The sequence below is a fragment of the Phyllobates terribilis genome, unplaced genomic scaffold, assembly GCF_046119375.1.
Source record: "Phyllobates terribilis strain yellow unplaced genomic scaffold, ASM4611937v1 Scaffold_9__5_contigs__length_417890890, whole genome shotgun sequence".
Lineage (NCBI taxonomy): Eukaryota > Metazoa > Chordata > Amphibia > Anura > Dendrobatidae > Phyllobates > Phyllobates terribilis.
In genome coordinates this window covers 388,011,228-388,029,111 of record NW_027362769.1, presented here as the reverse complement: position 1 = coordinate 388,029,111, position 17,884 = coordinate 388,011,228, and the positions used below count along the sequence as shown (strand labels likewise).

At 46.6% G+C, this 17,884-nt stretch overlaps 1 protein-coding gene across 1 annotated transcript in view; it reads left to right on the top strand.

The window, feature by feature from the left end:
* Positions 1 to 6,355, top strand: part of LOC141161419 (uncharacterized) — a 41,317-nt gene extending 34,962 nt beyond the window's left edge. The window contains exon 10 of the mRNA XM_073646230.1: positions 814 to 6,355. Within this exon, the coding sequence (XP_073502331.1) occupies positions 814 to 873 (60 nt within the window). The 3' untranslated portion in view covers positions 874 to 6,355. The remainder of the gene's footprint in view (positions 1 to 813) is intronic.
* Positions 6,356 to 17,884: the final 11,529 nt, after the last annotated feature.

Below are 17,884 nucleotides of genomic sequence, written 5' to 3'. Positions count from 1 at the left end.
GATCAGGGTCGACTCGGGACAACAGGAATAAGCACCTGCCTAGGGCGAAACGACACCTTAGCCACGAGGAAGGAAGGGGGTGTAATGTCAACTTAAAGGGCTTCTCCAAGAATGTAGGAACTGGACCCTGTCATGTAATTCACATGGCAGCCTGTCCGAGTCACATGTCGGGACGGTTTGCAATCTAAAGAAACACGTAAGCACACAAAATGATGATCTGCTGGAGAAGGCCTGTGACAGGTGAAGAAATAAATCTTGTCCTCGGCTGACTGAGCACAAAGGATTTTTTCTCCAGCCTCAGTCCTCTGTGCGCAGTCGGTCGAGGAGATTTATTTCTTCCCTTGTCACAGCCCTTCTCCTCGGCTCACGGAGGTACGTGTGCGTATGAACATGATGTGATGGTGTTGTGCTCACCTGTGATGTACCATTGGATGTGTGTAATGGCTGCAATTGCCTTCATCAGGTAATTCCTGAAATCACCAGATGAAGGCTCTGGTCTGGAGCCGAAAACCGATTTGTGATTTTAAAAACTATTCAATAGAAGGTACTTATTTTATTCAGTATCATCACCACTCCTAGCGGCAGCGCACCTACAATACAGTTTGCTACAAACTTGCTTGATACAGGCTGTGATATATTCACCTTTTCTGCTCTTGCACCGGTCTCCACCACTGTCAGATGCCGCATGATCCATAAAGACCAAGGAGTGACCTTTGTGCATTTAGAAAATAACCCAGACATGACGAGGAACATCATCCATCATGGCTTTAGAAAAACGGTTTGAATAGAGAAATAATCTGTGTTTTCTTGTAGGATAATGGAGAAGCAGAAAATGTTACTGCGAAGACTGGAGGACGTAGGAAAAATAAATAGAATTGAAGTTAATGTGATTCCTTTTCCACGTATGGAGTTATATACTAAAAACAATGAATTTCTCAGAAAAAAAACATTTCAAGAACTGTTTCTGTGTGCAGATATTACATACAGGCTGAAGCACCCCCTGCTGTTCTATTGATTCACAGATTTATCATCTAGCAGAACTAATAGTGACAACGTTACATGAGGAATTTAACAGATTAAGAGCACTCCCTCTGTCAGCCCATCAGCTTCCCACAACACGGTATAAGGATGCTCATGGAATACTTTGGAAATTAAAGACCTAACAATGCCCTCTCTGTCTATTATGTACCTGTAAGAGGGTGTATAGAGATATGTGTGTTGGTGATGACTGTGAGAGGAGGCCACACCTGTAACGATGACATCTGGCTACTAGATGTCAGTGACACTGACTGTTGATCTAAATTTTATTAAGTGTTAACAAAACAATACTTGAATAATTTTATGAACGCTGCGAAGCAAATAATACACGAACTGTGCAGTGAAAATGCAATTTTGCTGCATGAGTTATAAAATATTTCATTGCATCATTGCTCTGCCACTCAACCTGAGGATGGATAAAGTTTGTTTGGTGGAGAGGGGTTGGGTTGCCAGGGAGATGGGGCTGGGACGTGATGCGTGTGGTCTGGGAGCTCCTGGTGGATGAGAAAAAAAGGAAGGTCCGGAGTAGGCGAACCTGGTTCCCCCTTGGAGTGCAGCGGTTTTATGCTCCTGTGATTGGTGACATCTATGACAATAGCATTATTGGCCCAAGGGAAGACATCCCCTTACTGGGACCAGGGATATGTGGCTGTTCTCCTGGTAAGAAAAATAAAACACAATTCTTTTGTACGAGTTGTTGGATTAAAAATGTTACTGTTTATTTTATTCACTTTTCTTCCCCATACAAACAGGGACGAGTTTTGTTACAATAAATCTTTTTATTGCTTTACCACCGTTTTTCTTTTGAAGCTCATCTGTCCTGTCAGTGGCATCACTGTATCAAAACGGAATCTTACTCCCGCCGTTAGTAGTCGGGGCTTTTTACATACCTTTGCCTAGTAAATTCTTCCAATGGCATTTATAACACTGACAGGATCAGGTAATACACTGGACTACCAAGGTAGCGCAGTGTATTACCTATACCATCATAGGACTATTGAAAAAAAGAAGTACACAGGATTTCATCTGAGTTTTTAGAAAGGAGACATCCGGAGGACCAGACTTTATTCTTCCTCCATCACATTCCTTTTTAAAAGTTACCGCCACTCTTTATTACACCATCTGTATTTAGTGGAGCCAAGGCCTATATCCCAGTGCCTCTTTCCTTCCCCTACTCCCTTTCCTTCTCTTCCCCTTTTCTTCTTTCCTTCTTCCCTCTCCACTCCGCCATACAGTTTACCAAGAGTTTTACGCTACAGTAGTATATATATAGGTGTACTCTAATTAATCCTATCCAACCATGGCAGCCATAATTTATGGAAGTATTCCTGCTTATTCCTCTTGGTGTAAATACTTTTTTCAAGTTGAATTATATAGTTCGTTTGGGCAATGATTTCGCATCTGTGACGCGCCCCCTGGGCCCGTGGGGTACTCGGCAGCCGAGCCTCGTAGATGGCTGGGGGTGATGTCACAGTGGCTGGCCCGGTCCGTGACCCAGGGTGGTCAGTCCAAAAATAAAAGGGGGATTGTTTAAATGGAAAAATAAAAAGGGAAATTAAAGGTTTGTCAAAATGTCCGTGACGCCACCGATGCAGGCACGGTCCGAGGTACTCAGGGTGAAGGGTGCATTTCTGGACTCTCCCCAGTGAGCCGGTATAGGGCCTCCTGATCTGTGTCTTCCACTTGCTAAGCTTCGGGCCTGCCTGGAGCTAGGCCTGGCTACTGACTGCTTCCCTCCTGAACCTGCTGACCTGGCGCTAGGGCTTTCTCCTGGTTCCCACGGTTCCTAGTCGCTGGAGCCTTAGTGGTACCTAACCCTGTTGCTATAGTTGGCATTTGGTCAACCTGGGACTTGTAGTTCTCCAGGGGTTCCGGTTGTTCCTACTGGGTATATAGGGCCCTGTAGGCGCGGACCTGGTGTCCGGTGTATGGTTTGGGGTGAGCTGGATATGCTCCTCTGCCCCCGGTGTTACTCCTTATTACTCCTTGCCTTCGGCCACGCTCGGGGCCCTCGCTAGGCTTCACTGGTGCTGTAGGCCCTTACTCGCCTAAGCAGTGCAGCAGGCACGCTGCTCTTCGCTGCTCTCAGCGTCAGCACGCTCTCTGCTCTGCTACTCTGAGACCACTGCAGACTGGCTTCTGCAGGAACTAACTGAGTTCTAGACTGCCTACACAGACTCACTGATTGAGCTTTTCTGTGTCTGAGCAGGAACTGACTGCCTAACTCCACCCTCCAGTATATATATCCCTGACGGGCTCCCTCTGGTAGTCTGAGGTGGTAGGGTGGAGGTGTGTGAATGTTGTGAGGGCCTCATGTGGAGAAGTCCATCCATGCTCTTCTCTGGGATCTGTGGCACCAGTGCGCAGCAGGGTGCCACATCTGGACGGGGGCTCCTCTGTAATCCAATATTTTGCAATCAATTTTCTGGCAATGAACAATAATCTCGCAATTGCTATTTTGATCATGTTGTCTGTTTTTATTTCCTCAACGTACCCTAATATACATGTCAGTGGGTCCCTAGGGACGATACACCTATACACCATTCCAATACGGTTCAACACTACGATCCAAAAGGAGGACAATCTAGGACAATGCCAAAGCATATGCAGTATGTCTGCCTGAGATTGCGAGCACCTTGGTCAGTCGGAGTTAGACTTCAACCCTGCTTTAAATAACATATCAGGGGTTCTGTATGCCCTGTGGATCACATACAGCTGTGACATTCTCCCAGGCTCACTCATGGATAACTTGGGTATATATTCTAGAATAGATTCCCACCTATCGTCGTATATCTCTCCCAAGTCTGTCTCCCACTTCCTTCTAGCTTTGATAGGGTGTCCTCCAAGAAAGGCGTGCGGCAGGTCTCCATACACTTCAGATATTGCCCCTTTCGTTCCTCTGTTTTTAAGTATAAAATCTAACATCAGATCTATTTGCCAAACTGGTATACTTAGGTGAATGAGATTTATTGTATGGAGCTATTAAGTTCAAACAAGAAATATCTGACACTTATTAACAAAACATGGTTTTATTGGAATAAATACACATTCTCGAAGTAATACTGATGCCTCATGGGTGTCTCAACTACAGTTTCTCCCTGTTGGGGAAATGATGGAAGATGTCCCCATCTCCCTTTTTTTCTCTCTTACTCATTCGTCTTCCACCGGTTCCACTACCTGGCTCTGATCACCTTCTTCACCAGTATTGTTGGCTCTAGTTACCTTCTCTACTGGTATTGCTGCTTGGCTCTGATCACCTTCCTACATTTTACTCTTGGCTCTCTAGTATCCTACATAACAGTGTCATCAGATATCTTTGACATATTCAGTATCTCATCTGCTGTAAATCTGCTTTTACTTTTGGGGTCTGCGAACTGAGGACCTATCTTGGAAAGTCGATAGAGCCAGAAAATGGTTAAGGTTGAAGAAGGGTCCATAATTTCTGCTTCTTGGTTAGTTGGTCACAAACGCATTGAAATTTCACTTTAAGACAACAAGTTAAACCTTACCTTACTTTTCTACAAATTCATTTTATGCTGAATATTCCAAAAACTAAATAAATAAATGGCCCCCACCATTAGATATAAAGCCAACCATACATATAAGAATAGTTGTTAGTTAACCCTTCCGCAACCCTGGGATTTTCCGTTTTTTCATTTTCGTTTTTTGCTCCCCTTGTTCCCAGAGCCATAGCGTTTTTATTTTTTGGTCAATAGGGCCATGTGAGGGCTTATTTTTTGCGGGACGAGTTGTACTTTTCAACGCCATTACTGGTTTTACCATATCGTGTACGGGAAAACAGGAAAAAAAATTCCAAGTGCTGTGAAATTGCAAAAAAAGTGCAATACCACAGATGTTTTTTATTTATTTTTTTACCACGTTCACTGAATGCTAAAACTGACCTGCCATTATTATTCTCCAGGTCATTATGAGTTCGTAGACACCAAACATGTATGGGTTCTTTTCTTATTTAAGTGGTGAGGAAAAATTCCAAAATTTTTCGGGATCTGGGGCCGGGTGAGGGCTTATTTTTTGTGTGCCGATCTGAAGTTTTTATTGATACCATTTTGGGGTAGATCTGATGTTTTGATCGCCCGTTATTGCATTTTATTGCAATGTTGCGGCGACCAAAAAACATAATTCTGGCGTTTCAAATTTTTTTCTCGTTACACCGTTTACCGATTGGATTCATTATTTTTTTATGTTGATAGATCGGGAGATTCTGAACGCTGCGATACCAAATATGTGTATGTGGGTTTTTTTTTTAAATATTTTATTTTGAATGGGGCGAAAGGGGGGTGATTTAAACTTTTATATATTTTTTATTTTTTTAACATTTTGAAAAACTTTTTTTTCACTTTTTGCATGCTTCAAAAATCTCTATAGGAGACTAGAAGCAGCAGTTGTCTGATCGCCTCTGCTACATAGAGATGATCAGCAGATCACCTGTATGCAGCAGAAATGGTCCTGTGCTATGAGCGCCGACCACTAGATGGCGCTCATAGCGACCAGCTCATGACAACCACTGGAGTCTGCTGCAGACCCAGGGTTGTCATGCCCACGCATCGGTGACCCGCGATCTTGTGACGGGGTCTCACCGATGGGCGGGGTAAGTGACACGCTTCCAGCGCGGCGATGTTAAATGCCACTGTCAGAGATTGCTCAGCGCCGGAGCCCTCACTGAACCGGGGGTTAAAGCCTTGTGCGTACAAATACGGCACTGGCTGTAAAGGGGTTAAACAAGTGTTCAGCCAAAATCTATTGCTACTGTAATGCCCCAAAGTTGTTTTGTATGTGACTTTAAGATGCAGCATTGCTGGCAGCTACTATGTTTGCACTATGTTAATATTTTCCTTTGTAGATTATGTACATGAGAATTCAATGCATAGAAGTGGATTATATATGCACAAAGTGATGGACTTATCAACTATCAAGTTTTGCTATTAGGAGGTTGTAAAGAGTTAACAAATCAGTCCTGCTTTCCATATATGGTCACATGGTTAAACAACATGACCTGGTCTTGGGGTTAGCAGTGAAGGAGAAGGAGACATTGTTGTGTACTTGTTGTCCGCCTAGGGAAGCTGAAAGAGCATGTAAGAGAGCAGCCACAGCTCCTGTATATAAGAAACTACAGCCTCAGCTTCAGACAGCCGTGTGATCAGGACTGTGCATATAAGCAGAAGTTGAAGCTCAGAAGTTTCTGTACCATTTATATATCTGCATTACTATACTGGAAAGTAACTGTGATAACTGCATAGAAATTGAATCTCTGTTCAATCATTGTTTATCTGGATGTACCTGAGTATTTGTGTAACAAGTAAAATTTATCATCTGCCCGTCTGGCCTCCCTGTTTTCTGGACTATTTGGAGCCACCACATTACATCATACTACCAGGAAGCAGAGGTTAATTAAATGCACCCTGGAGTCACAACACAAACTTTATTTTCTTTTATTTTTTGTCCTTGCTATATGTTATGCACATGCCCGGACTGACTGGCGTGAGCATGATTAGTGATCCCACTGGACCATGAACCGAGGAGTGCCTGGAGGGGCATAACTAAGTATCAACCCAGTCCGCCCAAAGTCGCACGGCGGCTCAATCGACTCCGTGAACCAGGGAGGAACCGAGCAGAGGGACCAGGTGCTACTCCAGGTAAGACCCTGGGACGGCTGTTGACCCACACCGGGGAATGCAGGAACATGCAGGTTAGGCTGCCATACAGACAGGTGGGTATTGGCAGGCACGGCTGGTATGTAGACAGGTGGGTACTGGCAAGCACGGCTGGTATGCAGACAGGTGGGTACTGGCAAGCACGGCTGGTATGCAGACAGATGGGTATCGGCAAGCATGGCTGGTATGCAGACAGGTAGGTACTGGCAAGCACGGCTGGAGTGCAGACAGGTGGGTACTGGCAAACACGGCTGGAGTGCAGACAGGGGGGTGCTGTCAGGCACTGCTGGCGTGCAGACTGGTGGATACTAGGAATACAGGAACAGAGCCGCAGATGCGGTAGACAAGCAGAGCGAAACCGCAGGTGCGGTGAGCAAGCAGAGCAGAGCGAAACTGCTGGTGCGGTGAGCAAGCAGAGCGATACCGCAGGTGCGGTGAGCAAGCAGACCAGAGCGAAACCGCTGGTGCGGTGAGCAAGCAGAGCGAAACCGCTGGTGCGGTGAGCAAGCAGGGCAGAGCGAAACCGCAGGTGCGGTGAGCAAGCAGAGCAGAGCGAAACCGCTGGTGCGGTGAGCAAGCAGAGCAAAACCGCTGGTGCGGTGAGCAAGCAGAGCAGAGCGAAACCGCTGGTGCGGTGAGCAAGCAGAGCAAAACCGCTGGTGCGGTTAGCAAGCAGAGCAGAGCAAAACCGCTGGTGCGGTGAGCAAGCAGAGCGATACCGCAGGTGCGGTGAGCAAGCAGACCAGAGCGAAACTGCTGGTGCGGTGAGCAAGCAGAGCGAAACCGCTGGTGCGGTGAGCAAGCAGGGCAGAGCGAAACTGCAGGTGCGGTGAGCAAGCAGAGCAGAGCGAAACCGCAGGTGTGGTGAGCAAGCAGACCAGAGTGAAACCGCTGGTGCGGTGAGCAAGCAGAGCGAAACCGCAGGTGCGGTGAGCAAGCAGAGCGAAACCGCAGGTGCGGTGAGCAAGCATGGCAGAGCGAAACTGCAGGTGCGGTGAGCAAGAAGAGTGAAACCGCTGGTGTAGTGAGCAAGCAGAGCGAAACCGCAGGGGCGGCGAGCAAACAGAGCAGAGTGAAACCGCTGGTGCGGTGAGCAAGCAGAGCGAAACCGCAGGTGCGGTTAGCAAGCAGAGCGAAACCGCAGGTGCGGTGAGCAAGCAGAGCGAAACTGCAGGTGCAGTGAGCAAGCATGGCAGAGCGAAACCGCAGGTGCGGTGAGCAAGCAGAGCAGAGTGAAACCGCTGGTGCAGTGAGCAAGCAGAGCAGAGCGAAACCGCTGGTGCGGTGAGCAAGCAGAGCAGAGCAAAACCGCTGGTGCGGTGAGCAAGCAGAGCAGAGCGGAAGGTGCAGGCAGAGGGGACAGGGCTCTGTTCACATGGAACAGACTGGAAAATACAGGAAGATGGTTAGAACACAGGAGGTAAATACGGAGGAAGGGAAAAGGGACAAGCAGAACCAGATACACACAAGGTACTTGCAATGAAGTAGCGAGTGGACACCAAACTCACAAACAGAAGTACAGAGACAACGAGTTGGAGTTAGGCGCAGGTTCAGACACTGCAGGAAAAGGGAAGGTATGGACATAGAGACCAACAGGTAACAGGCTAGGAGACAGTTCAGACAGGAACTGACACTGGAACCAGATACAGGAACGAGCCTGGGTAATCAGCCCCCAGGAAGGCGGAAACAGACTAGAAGTCACAGGTAACAGGCCTGGGAATACAGCCCCCAGGGTGGCGGAAACAGACTAGAAGTCAGAGATAACAGGCCTGGGTGTGCAGCCCCCAGGTAGGCAGAAACAGACTAGAAGTCACAGATACAGGTAACAGGCCTGGGTATGCAGCCCCCAGTGTGGCAGAAACAGACAAGATGCAGAACAAGACCTGGCAACTCAGAGGCAAGGAGCACACTGATAGAAGTGTTGCTCAGGCAGCTCCTACTGGGTGGACGGGGTTTAAGTATCCAGTGACTCACAGCAATAGGCTGGGGATGCATTAGGAGTGCGCACACTGCAGGTATAAGAATCAGGAAGTCACCGGGCCTCCGCCCTAAGCAATCAGACAAGAGACATGCACACAGCATGAACTGGAGCAAAGCATGCAACCTGGACTGATAGGTAAGATTGCGGTCTTGCATGGTGGGAGGTGGTGAGCCATGCAAGCACGCCACCAAGGATGTTACACTATAGCGAAGTAGTAACGTCCGCATACCACATGGTGTGAGACCTATGGCTTTAAACTTTACACTACCATTTCACTTAGAAACAGGAATGATCAGTTCTGCTGAGCATCCATGTGTTATGAATGGGGATATAAAGGACGTTTCTAGCAGCAAAATATCTTAAAAAAAGGGTGAGGAATAGTGATGAGCGAGTATGTTTTGTTAACCCTTTCGCCGAGTATACTCGCCCGAGCACCGAGTATTTATAGCGTGCTCGGGCTTTAAGTTTTCGTCGCTCCGTGAACATGATTTGAGACTGTTTGACAGATCTAATACATGTGAGGAATGCCTGTTTTTCCAGCATTCCTCTCATGTATTAAATCTGCCAAAAAGTTGCAAATCATGTTCATGAAGCGACGAAAACTTAAAGCCCGAGCACGCTATAAATACTCGGTGCTCGGGCAAGTATACTCGGCGAAAGGGTTAACAAAACATGCTCGCTCATCACTAGTGAGGAATTAATATTTCAACTGTCTCGTCCTTTTTTCTCCAGACATCATCTGGCAGGTATATATACCTTATATCACCATCTTGTCCTGCCAAAATCTTTAAAGTATGTCGGGTCTTTAGAGATGTCTACAAATATGACCGCACCCATAGAAATTGTCCCATAATAATTTATACTCCAACTTAATATAAATTCCGCCTGTTAAAGACAAATTTTATCATAATTTTCACAATACTCCTTATACCACTCCTTTCACTGAAACATTTAAAAAATAATATACCTGGATCGAACCAGACACTTAGACATAACTACCTCTAAATCACACTATACAAATGCTTGCTTCTTGCACGAAGCCCTGTGATGGTGAAACATAAAAAAAGTGCAAATGAAAGAAAGTATTTGGTGCAATACAAAAATAGTCTAAAAGCACCAAAATCTAGACAAAATAAGGAGTAAAATGCAATTGTAAAGGGAAGTGTCCTAGGTTGTACATGTATATATGTATCTGCATGCTAGCCATGCTTGCAGATAAGTATACATGTATATATTGGCCCCCATCTCCTTATGTGTTTCAGTCTGTTTGCTGCTGTTGGGGGGAGAATCAACAGAATATCCATCCATGTACTAAAACAGGTTTTGCGAGTATGATTGGACATGAACAAAGACCTTAGCCAGTTGGCGGGAAATAATACATCATTTCCTGTGCTGGACTTAAAACCCCAGAGCACTCATGTGCTAGCCCCTTTTTGACTCTTGGAGAGATGGACATAACAACACATGGCTGAGTATCTTTCTTTACTTGTAACTTCTTTACTTACTAGCCCTACATACCCTGTACTATATAGGGAAAGTTAGTATAGTTGGGTGGGCCGATATTGCATGAGTGATTAGGAAACGTGGGTGGAAAATAGGTAATTGGGAATTGTATATTGTTATTATTATTGTGTACTGTGTTCATGTGATAAATAGTAGTATATTAACTGTAGACTTTTGTGTAATAAATACCTTTTATTAGTACACGGTTTTGTCTCAGTTGGTATATAGTATAAGGCACAGATAACGTTAGTGGATATTAATTATTAATAGTCAAGTTTGATGTTAATAGTTAATATAGGACCTCAATAGAGGTGTAGGAGAGTTCCCCCATTAATTACTGATATTTGTGGAGGGAAACCCCGTCCTTTAACAATGGCGAACCAGCCCCAACTGTTGTGATTTTGTTTTTCGTGTTTTGCTCTGTGATTATCTGTGGTCGCTGTCTGAGCTGATCAGGCCGGAGGGACGTGGACAGAGATAGCATCGATACACGGTGAAGTGTTGTGCTATTCTGTGCATTCGGTGCCCTGATAGTTCGGATGAGTGATGCAGCTCTTCAGCCTGAGTGATACACAATACAAGATCCACAACAGAAGAACCCAATTTCTATTCTTTTGAACTCATCCTTTAACAAGGTCGAGCCAGGCCCAACTGTTGCGATTTTGTTTTTTGTGTTTTGCTCTGTGATTATCTGTGGTCATTGTCTGTGAACTGATCAGGTCAGGGGGACATGGACAGATTACATTGATATGTGGCGCCCCTGAGGGTTCAGTCGCCACAGGGGTAGTGCACCTCACTTAGAGGTGTGGTATCTCTTCTCTCAGGTAAGGATGGAGTACCACCCAGGACCCCAACACCACACTCAACACTACACCACTTCAGGTCAGCTGGAAGGGCAATGTGCACCCAGGGTGCTGCCCCTGCCCTGGCTGGAGATTGGGGGGGAACCAAAGATAGGGGGAACCATGTAGTGGGTGAGGGTGGAGGAAGTAGTTATGGAAGCACTTTATCAAAATATATATAACTGGAGGCCATCTTGATAAGAAGGTCTTTGGTCGGTTGTTAGTTCAAGGCTACAGTCGTCTAGGGTCCACGGTCCTCGGTCTCAGGCCTTGAGACGAGGAGCGGGGCAGAGTCTCAGATGGGCTCTGCTCCGGACAGGGGCCTAGGAAGGAAGGCCCAGGAGGGGAGCAGAGGAGTCAGGCTCCAGTAGGAAGAGGATCCCAGGGGTACGGACGGAGCGGATAGTGCACCCGAATCTGCGTATAGTCAGAGGTACCTGGCCGCAAGAGGGGAACCGGTCCCCGATCTGACAGTATACTTCAAGTCTCCATCAGAAAACCGGAGGCTTCTGCACTTCCATGGTGCAGTCGCCATATCTCACGAGAAGTCACCAGGAGGTCACCTAGACGGTCCGGGAACTTTACGTTGCCCTGAGGGACACAACAGTACCCGTCCGGGACTTAGTTGGGAAGCGCAGGGCAGGAGGGTGAAGACTCAGCGTGAGAAGTCGGTCTAGAGAGGAACACAAGACAGCAGGGTCCTGACGAGTGCTCCAGAACAATCTGAGAAAGTACTGAACCCCTTCCTGGTGGCCGCAGCTCGCCGTGTGACAACAGAGAGGAGCTCTGAGCTAAAAGTGAGTAAAGACTCAGATGACTTCAGCCACCACCTCCGTCTGTTATTTCCTCCGAGCCACTTCACCCGCACCACAGAGCCCAGCAACACCACCATCCATCTTCATTCCATTCTACACTGCCCTGAGGCCCGCTCCAGCTGTGGGGAGCCGTTCCAACACAAGCTGCCTTAACATCCGCCTCAGTGGTCTGCCGCAGTGCTGGTAGCTAGTTACCAGATACCACAGGTGGTGTCACAGACATTTATCAAACCTTAATCCCAATTCAACAAATCCCCCTTTTATTTTTGGACTGACCACTCTGGGTCACGGACCGGGCCTGCCGCCAGTGACACACCTATCCCCCAGCATCCATAGGCCCGGCTGCCGAGTACCCCACAGGCCCAGGGGGCGCGTTAGATACAGATTGAACTGTTGTGTAATTCTGTGTGTTCAGAGCACTGAAAGTTCAGATGAATGACACAGCTTTTCAGCACGAGCTGTACATGGGACAAAATCTATAACAGAAGAACCAAATCTTTTGTTTTCTTCAGAATTTTAAAGTTTTTCTGTTTGCTTTGTAATCTTTGAGCGTTTGGGGTGATCTATAGCAAGGCATTCTTCCAAAGAGGCATAGTCGTTCTCAAGAGAAAGTCCAGCTGGTCAGGAAAAGGCGTTCCGGAGGTAAAAGGACCTTTTTCAAGCAGCACAGAAGGGACAAGGAGGATGACCGTGATGGCTCCAGGAAGAGTGAGTATGGATTTATCCACCCTGAAATGCTTGGCAAAACACAGTAGATTTAACCCAGTGCAACCCAGTACACCCAAATCTGCAGAATTGCTGTGGTCTGCTCTATTGGAGCAAGCATGTGCTCATGATAGCATGTGTATAGACAGACGGTCGGTTTTGAATAAAACAAGCAAACGGCTCCACATGCTAGCAAAACTGATTTGTGTATATGAGGACTCACTGTGTAAGGAAGATCCCCCAAAGTTTCACTGCCAGTGTTGTGCAACAAATTTGCAGATAGTTCGTGCCTTACAGACACAACTGGCAGAGAACGGTCAATGTGATAGTGATAGAGATAAGCCGATCTGCATGCTGGAATCGCAACTGCTTGAGATGAAAAATCATTGTCTTGATATTGGTGCACAGCTGACTCGGTCTGGGGCTGAGATCAAAGTTTTTAAGGACAAGGCAGCAGCTAGTGATGCCTTAATCAGTCAGTTGAGTGTTGATCTTGATACTAGATCCCAACTGATTAAAAATTTACAAAATATCATCAATGATTTTTCAAACATGGTGCCGGCTTTCTCTTTGTCTCTGAGACCAAGGCCAGATTCTCTACCAATTGTGCCCTGTGCAGGGCAAAAAGGGGGGAGTGATGGATCAAATATTTCATTACATTTTGATCCAATCAATAAATGTAATGACAAATATAAAATAATGAGAAAATGCAAAACGTAAAATTGTTAAAAGTGCATCCCTAGTGATGGAACAGTTTAAAATATCCAGACAAAAGGAAGTATGTTCTGTTAGGGGCCCTACATCAAGCATGGCATCCATTAGATGTTATGCCTGTGATGGCTCAGGTCTTATTATCAGGTACTGCAAATTGTCAGGTACAAGGAGAGAGAGGAAATATTGCTCTGTCAAATGTTTTAAATGTGGTCACTTTGGACACATTGCAAGGAATTGTCATTGCACAATTAATTGTGAGAAGTCCAGCATGGAGAACAGACATTTACAGAGACAGAATAGTATTTTCTCTCAGTCTCATGTGCCCCACCATGTGCAGATGTGTCAAAATGGCCGACTACAAGCAAGGGATGAAAGGGTAAATTTTGCTCCCTAGTAAGGCCTTGATTTAAACTCTATCAGCAGAGTTTCTAACAGTCTTGTACTGTTCTATATGTATGCAGTTGTTTTGTCTTATTAGTTTCTTTTACTGTTCTGTTGTTACTAGGTTTGTTCTTTTACAGTTTAAATATATCGTTAGACCGGTGAGGCTCCGAGAGGTGGCAGAAAGGCTTTATAGGGGTCTCACTGTGTATGCAATGTATAACAGGATTTGTTAGCATGCTGGTTGTCTTCTGTTTTCTATCAGACCCCCTGTCAAGTAAATGAGGTTTATTTTCTGGTACTTTTATTTTTAGCTCCACTTTTTCCATAGGACTCAAAAGATTAAGAGTAGCACAGATCGCAGGAATGTGTATTTTATGTATTTTTTTCCCCTTTGATAATAGAGCCATATCCACGAGTGAGCTGGTTTTGCGGCATGAACTAAGATAGGTAGAAAGGTGTGGACAGGTATATATTGTGCACCTAGGCCTTGAAGCTCCAGCTGGTTGTGGTTGCCTACATATCTTAATCGGTAGTATGTGGCAACGGGGAGTACCAAACCCAGGGATGGGCAGTTTTATGATGAGGCATGAGGCTGGCACACTGGGATGTTACTCCAGAAATCCTGAATTAGTTCAAGCCAACTATACACGATGAGCCTTTGTCTCTGTGTAGTCTGTTTGAAGCTATGTACAGGAGAATAAGTAGCTGCGAGGGCTGTGTGTTACTCTTTTGCATTGTGAAAAACTGGAAGGGGTGTCTGTATAGAAAACAGAAGCAATTGACTAGGAGCATACTAAAGAAAAATTGCATTCATTTTGTGGGGTTCATGAGAGTCAAGGCATTGCCTATGCAATAGGAACTTGCTAGGCAGCTCAGGAAAGGTTAACAGGGGGAGGTCGCCCTGAAGGAACGGGAGTTTGATGGGACAGGGAAGATCAAAATAAGGAAGGTTATCCAGTGCCAGGTTGTTGAATAACTGCACCGGGAGAACTCCCAGGAGCGTATTGTTCCCTTAATCCCATTTTAGGTATCAACGTAGAAGAGCTTAGTGCTGAAGGACACCTATCACTCCTGAGAGAAGTCTTGACCTTCACCCAGATACCCCTGAGAGACTACAGAAGACCCCTCTTGTGTTTGTCACAGAGCTGAAACATCTCTCAGATTTCAGCCATGAGGAGACTATAATAAAGCCCCAAAGCTGCCTCTTCCTGTCATTGCCTCCTGGTCGTAATCTTATATATTGGACTGTTTCTGATTTACAGGAGGATCAAAAGACTGTCTGCCCAACTGCACAGAAGTCAGGCTGAGCACCATGAGCTCAGCCAGAGACGGGGGTAAAGGACATAAGACAAACACAGTCCTTTACCCCGAATCCAATATATATTGTGTATATATATAATTTAATGTAAATTTATGAGTTTTACTGAAATTCCATAAGTGTGTGACGCGCCCCCTGAGCCGTGGGGATACCCAGAGCCGGGCCTTGTAGATGCTGGGGGTTGTAGTCACCGTTGCAGCGACACGGTCCGTGACCCAGGGCGGTCAAACCAAGGGGGTAGTCTATGTGTACAAATGTTAATGTCCAACTACACCACCTGTGGAATGCGGTTATTGGTAACCGCCGCTGCGGAGCAGTCCGCTGAAGCTGGTGGTGTGTGCAGCAAGGTGATGTGACTCCCCACAGGAGGAGTGTAGCTTCAGGACAGCGTGACTGGATGATGGTGGTGATTGTGCAGGGCGTTCTAGTGCTGTGAATGCTGGTGCCGCAAGGAACACAGAGACAAGATAGTGCAGTCCCAGGGTCTTTACTCACTGTTGTTGTAGTTCAGATTACAGGTACCAAGCAATCTTCCCCCGTCGTGCTGTGCGGACTCAGTGAGGGGTTCAGTCCACCCTCAGGTATTTCCAGAGCACTTATCAGGACCCCGTTCTGTGTACCTTCCTCTGGCCTCTTCCTGCACCTCACACCCAGCGCCACTTCTATCCGGTACCCTCGGGCCTTGGCGGGCGACGTATGTTCCGTCCCCTGGGCCCTATGTGGCTACCTTCTTAGTGGGACTGGTGTGGACTTGTGGCTACAGCACTTGAAACACTGCAGCCTCCGGTTCCTAGTTAAGCATTTGCTGTTTCTCTACTAGATGAGGGACCCGGTTCCCCTTATCTGGCCTGACCCCTCTACCTCCTGGTAGCAACGGGCGTACGGGTGGCCTTCTGCACGGCCCGTACCCCTAGGGTCCCTTCACTCGTCATTCATGGAGCTGTCCTGCTCCCTCTCCTCTCTCTCAGGCTCAGGCCTCCTGACTTGGTCCGCCTGTGGAGCAGAGCTCATACAGAGCCTCTGCTCCCTGACTTCTCCTCAGTCTGTCTGACTGGAACTCCACCTCTCTCTTTGAACCAAGATGGTTCCTTACTTTTATACCTCCTACACATGTGCTCCACCCCATCCACTACATAGTCCCCCCTCTCTAGGTGGTTCCCCCCACTCCAGCCAGGGACTAGGGACTGTGCTCTCCCGTAGGAGCAATCTCGCCCTGTCCCCCGGAAATGTGGTGTAGTGAATGCAGGTGTTAGGGTCCTGAGCCATACTCCTTCCTTACCTGAGAGTGAGATACCACACCTCTGGGTAAGATGCAATACCTCTGTGGCGACCGAACCCTCAGGGGCGCCACATGTGCATATAGACACTTTAGGTGTAAGTGCAGAACTACCTGTGCATGGACATACTCAGTCCACAGTAAGTGTGTTCATGTGACGGTGTTCATGCATTTGCAGCCGGTAGTTAACTCCAATTGCACATGGGTCAATGATCTGCATGTGCTTTATGGATCTGTTGGAATGCATGTTATTTTAGCTCAAGTCTCTATATGCATTCAATCCAAAAGCTTATTTTGGAATGGAATTGTAATGTTTGTTCTGTGTGAATGGGGGAATAGAGTTAGGTTCTGTAGGGACAGGTCCCCTCACTTTATAAGGTATTTGCCACTTCACCCCTAGCTATTGTGAAGTTCATAAGGGATGGATTGAATGTCTGTTAGAATCAGACGGTGTTTCTTCCCACAGTCAACTTAGGTATTGTGACATCACACCCTACTCGAGATATTCTGACCTGTCTAGTAAACATCTGCGTATCTATCCATGGAAGAAACTCATCAACGATCTTCAATCAAGAATGAAAGTCGTGCCTGAGGGATGTTGTGCCTCTACTGAAAGACCACGATTGACCATACTCCAAAAAGAAGGAGGTGCTCAAAGAAACCACGTGGTGACACCCAGCAGTCTCATCATGCCAGACCTACTCATAAACCTGCAGAAGCAAGCTGCGGGAGAGGAATAGAAAGACTGGCAAGGTGAGGGGTGTAGACAGGATAGAGACGTGGGCCACCCTATAGACTGAGGGTAAAGCCATTCCAGAGTCTGACCAGCAAGACAACTTAGGGATAGGCAGATACCTGAAGACTGGCATCGACAAGACCACAGCAAAAAGACTTTAAGGGTATGTGCACACGATGCAGAAATGAAGCAGAAAATTTCTGCATCATTTCTTCATCTCCCTGGCAGAAAAAACGCATGCAGATTGTGCATGCGTTTTTCCTGCAGAATACATGCGGATCCACATGCAGATTCACATGCGTTTCCGCATGCAGATTGACAAGCGCTTTCCAGGCGATTTTAGCATCACTTGGAAAGTGCTTGACAACTAGGTCACACTATATAAATCCATGCAACCAGCAAACAGCAAACAGCATGGATTTATACAGTGTGACCCGAGAGAGTGTATATACTTACCTCCGATGGCCCGCGCTGTCCTGCTCACTCCGTTCTCCCGGCTGCCGGCAACTTTGAATTGAAAGACCTGCCGACGTCAGCGTCACGTGACCCGTCATATGACTCTGACGTCAGCGAAGGTCCTTCATTCAACTTTTAAGTGCCCGGGAAGCCAGCAGGAGCGCTGCGCGGGCCGTCAGAAGGTGAGAATATATGTATTTTTTATTTTATTCTTTTTTTTTTAATGGTACCTGGGTCTGGATGAGAGTCCTCTCATCCACACCCGGGTACCATCCGCACATTAGACCGCATGAAAAGCGCATCAACATATACAGTGATGCGGATTCCATGCGGTCTAATGCAAGTCAATGGCGGCAAAAGAGCAGCATTTCCGCAAAATTAATTGACATGCTGCGTTTACGCTGCGGAAAAATCCGCATCATGGGCACAGCACATGCGGATTTC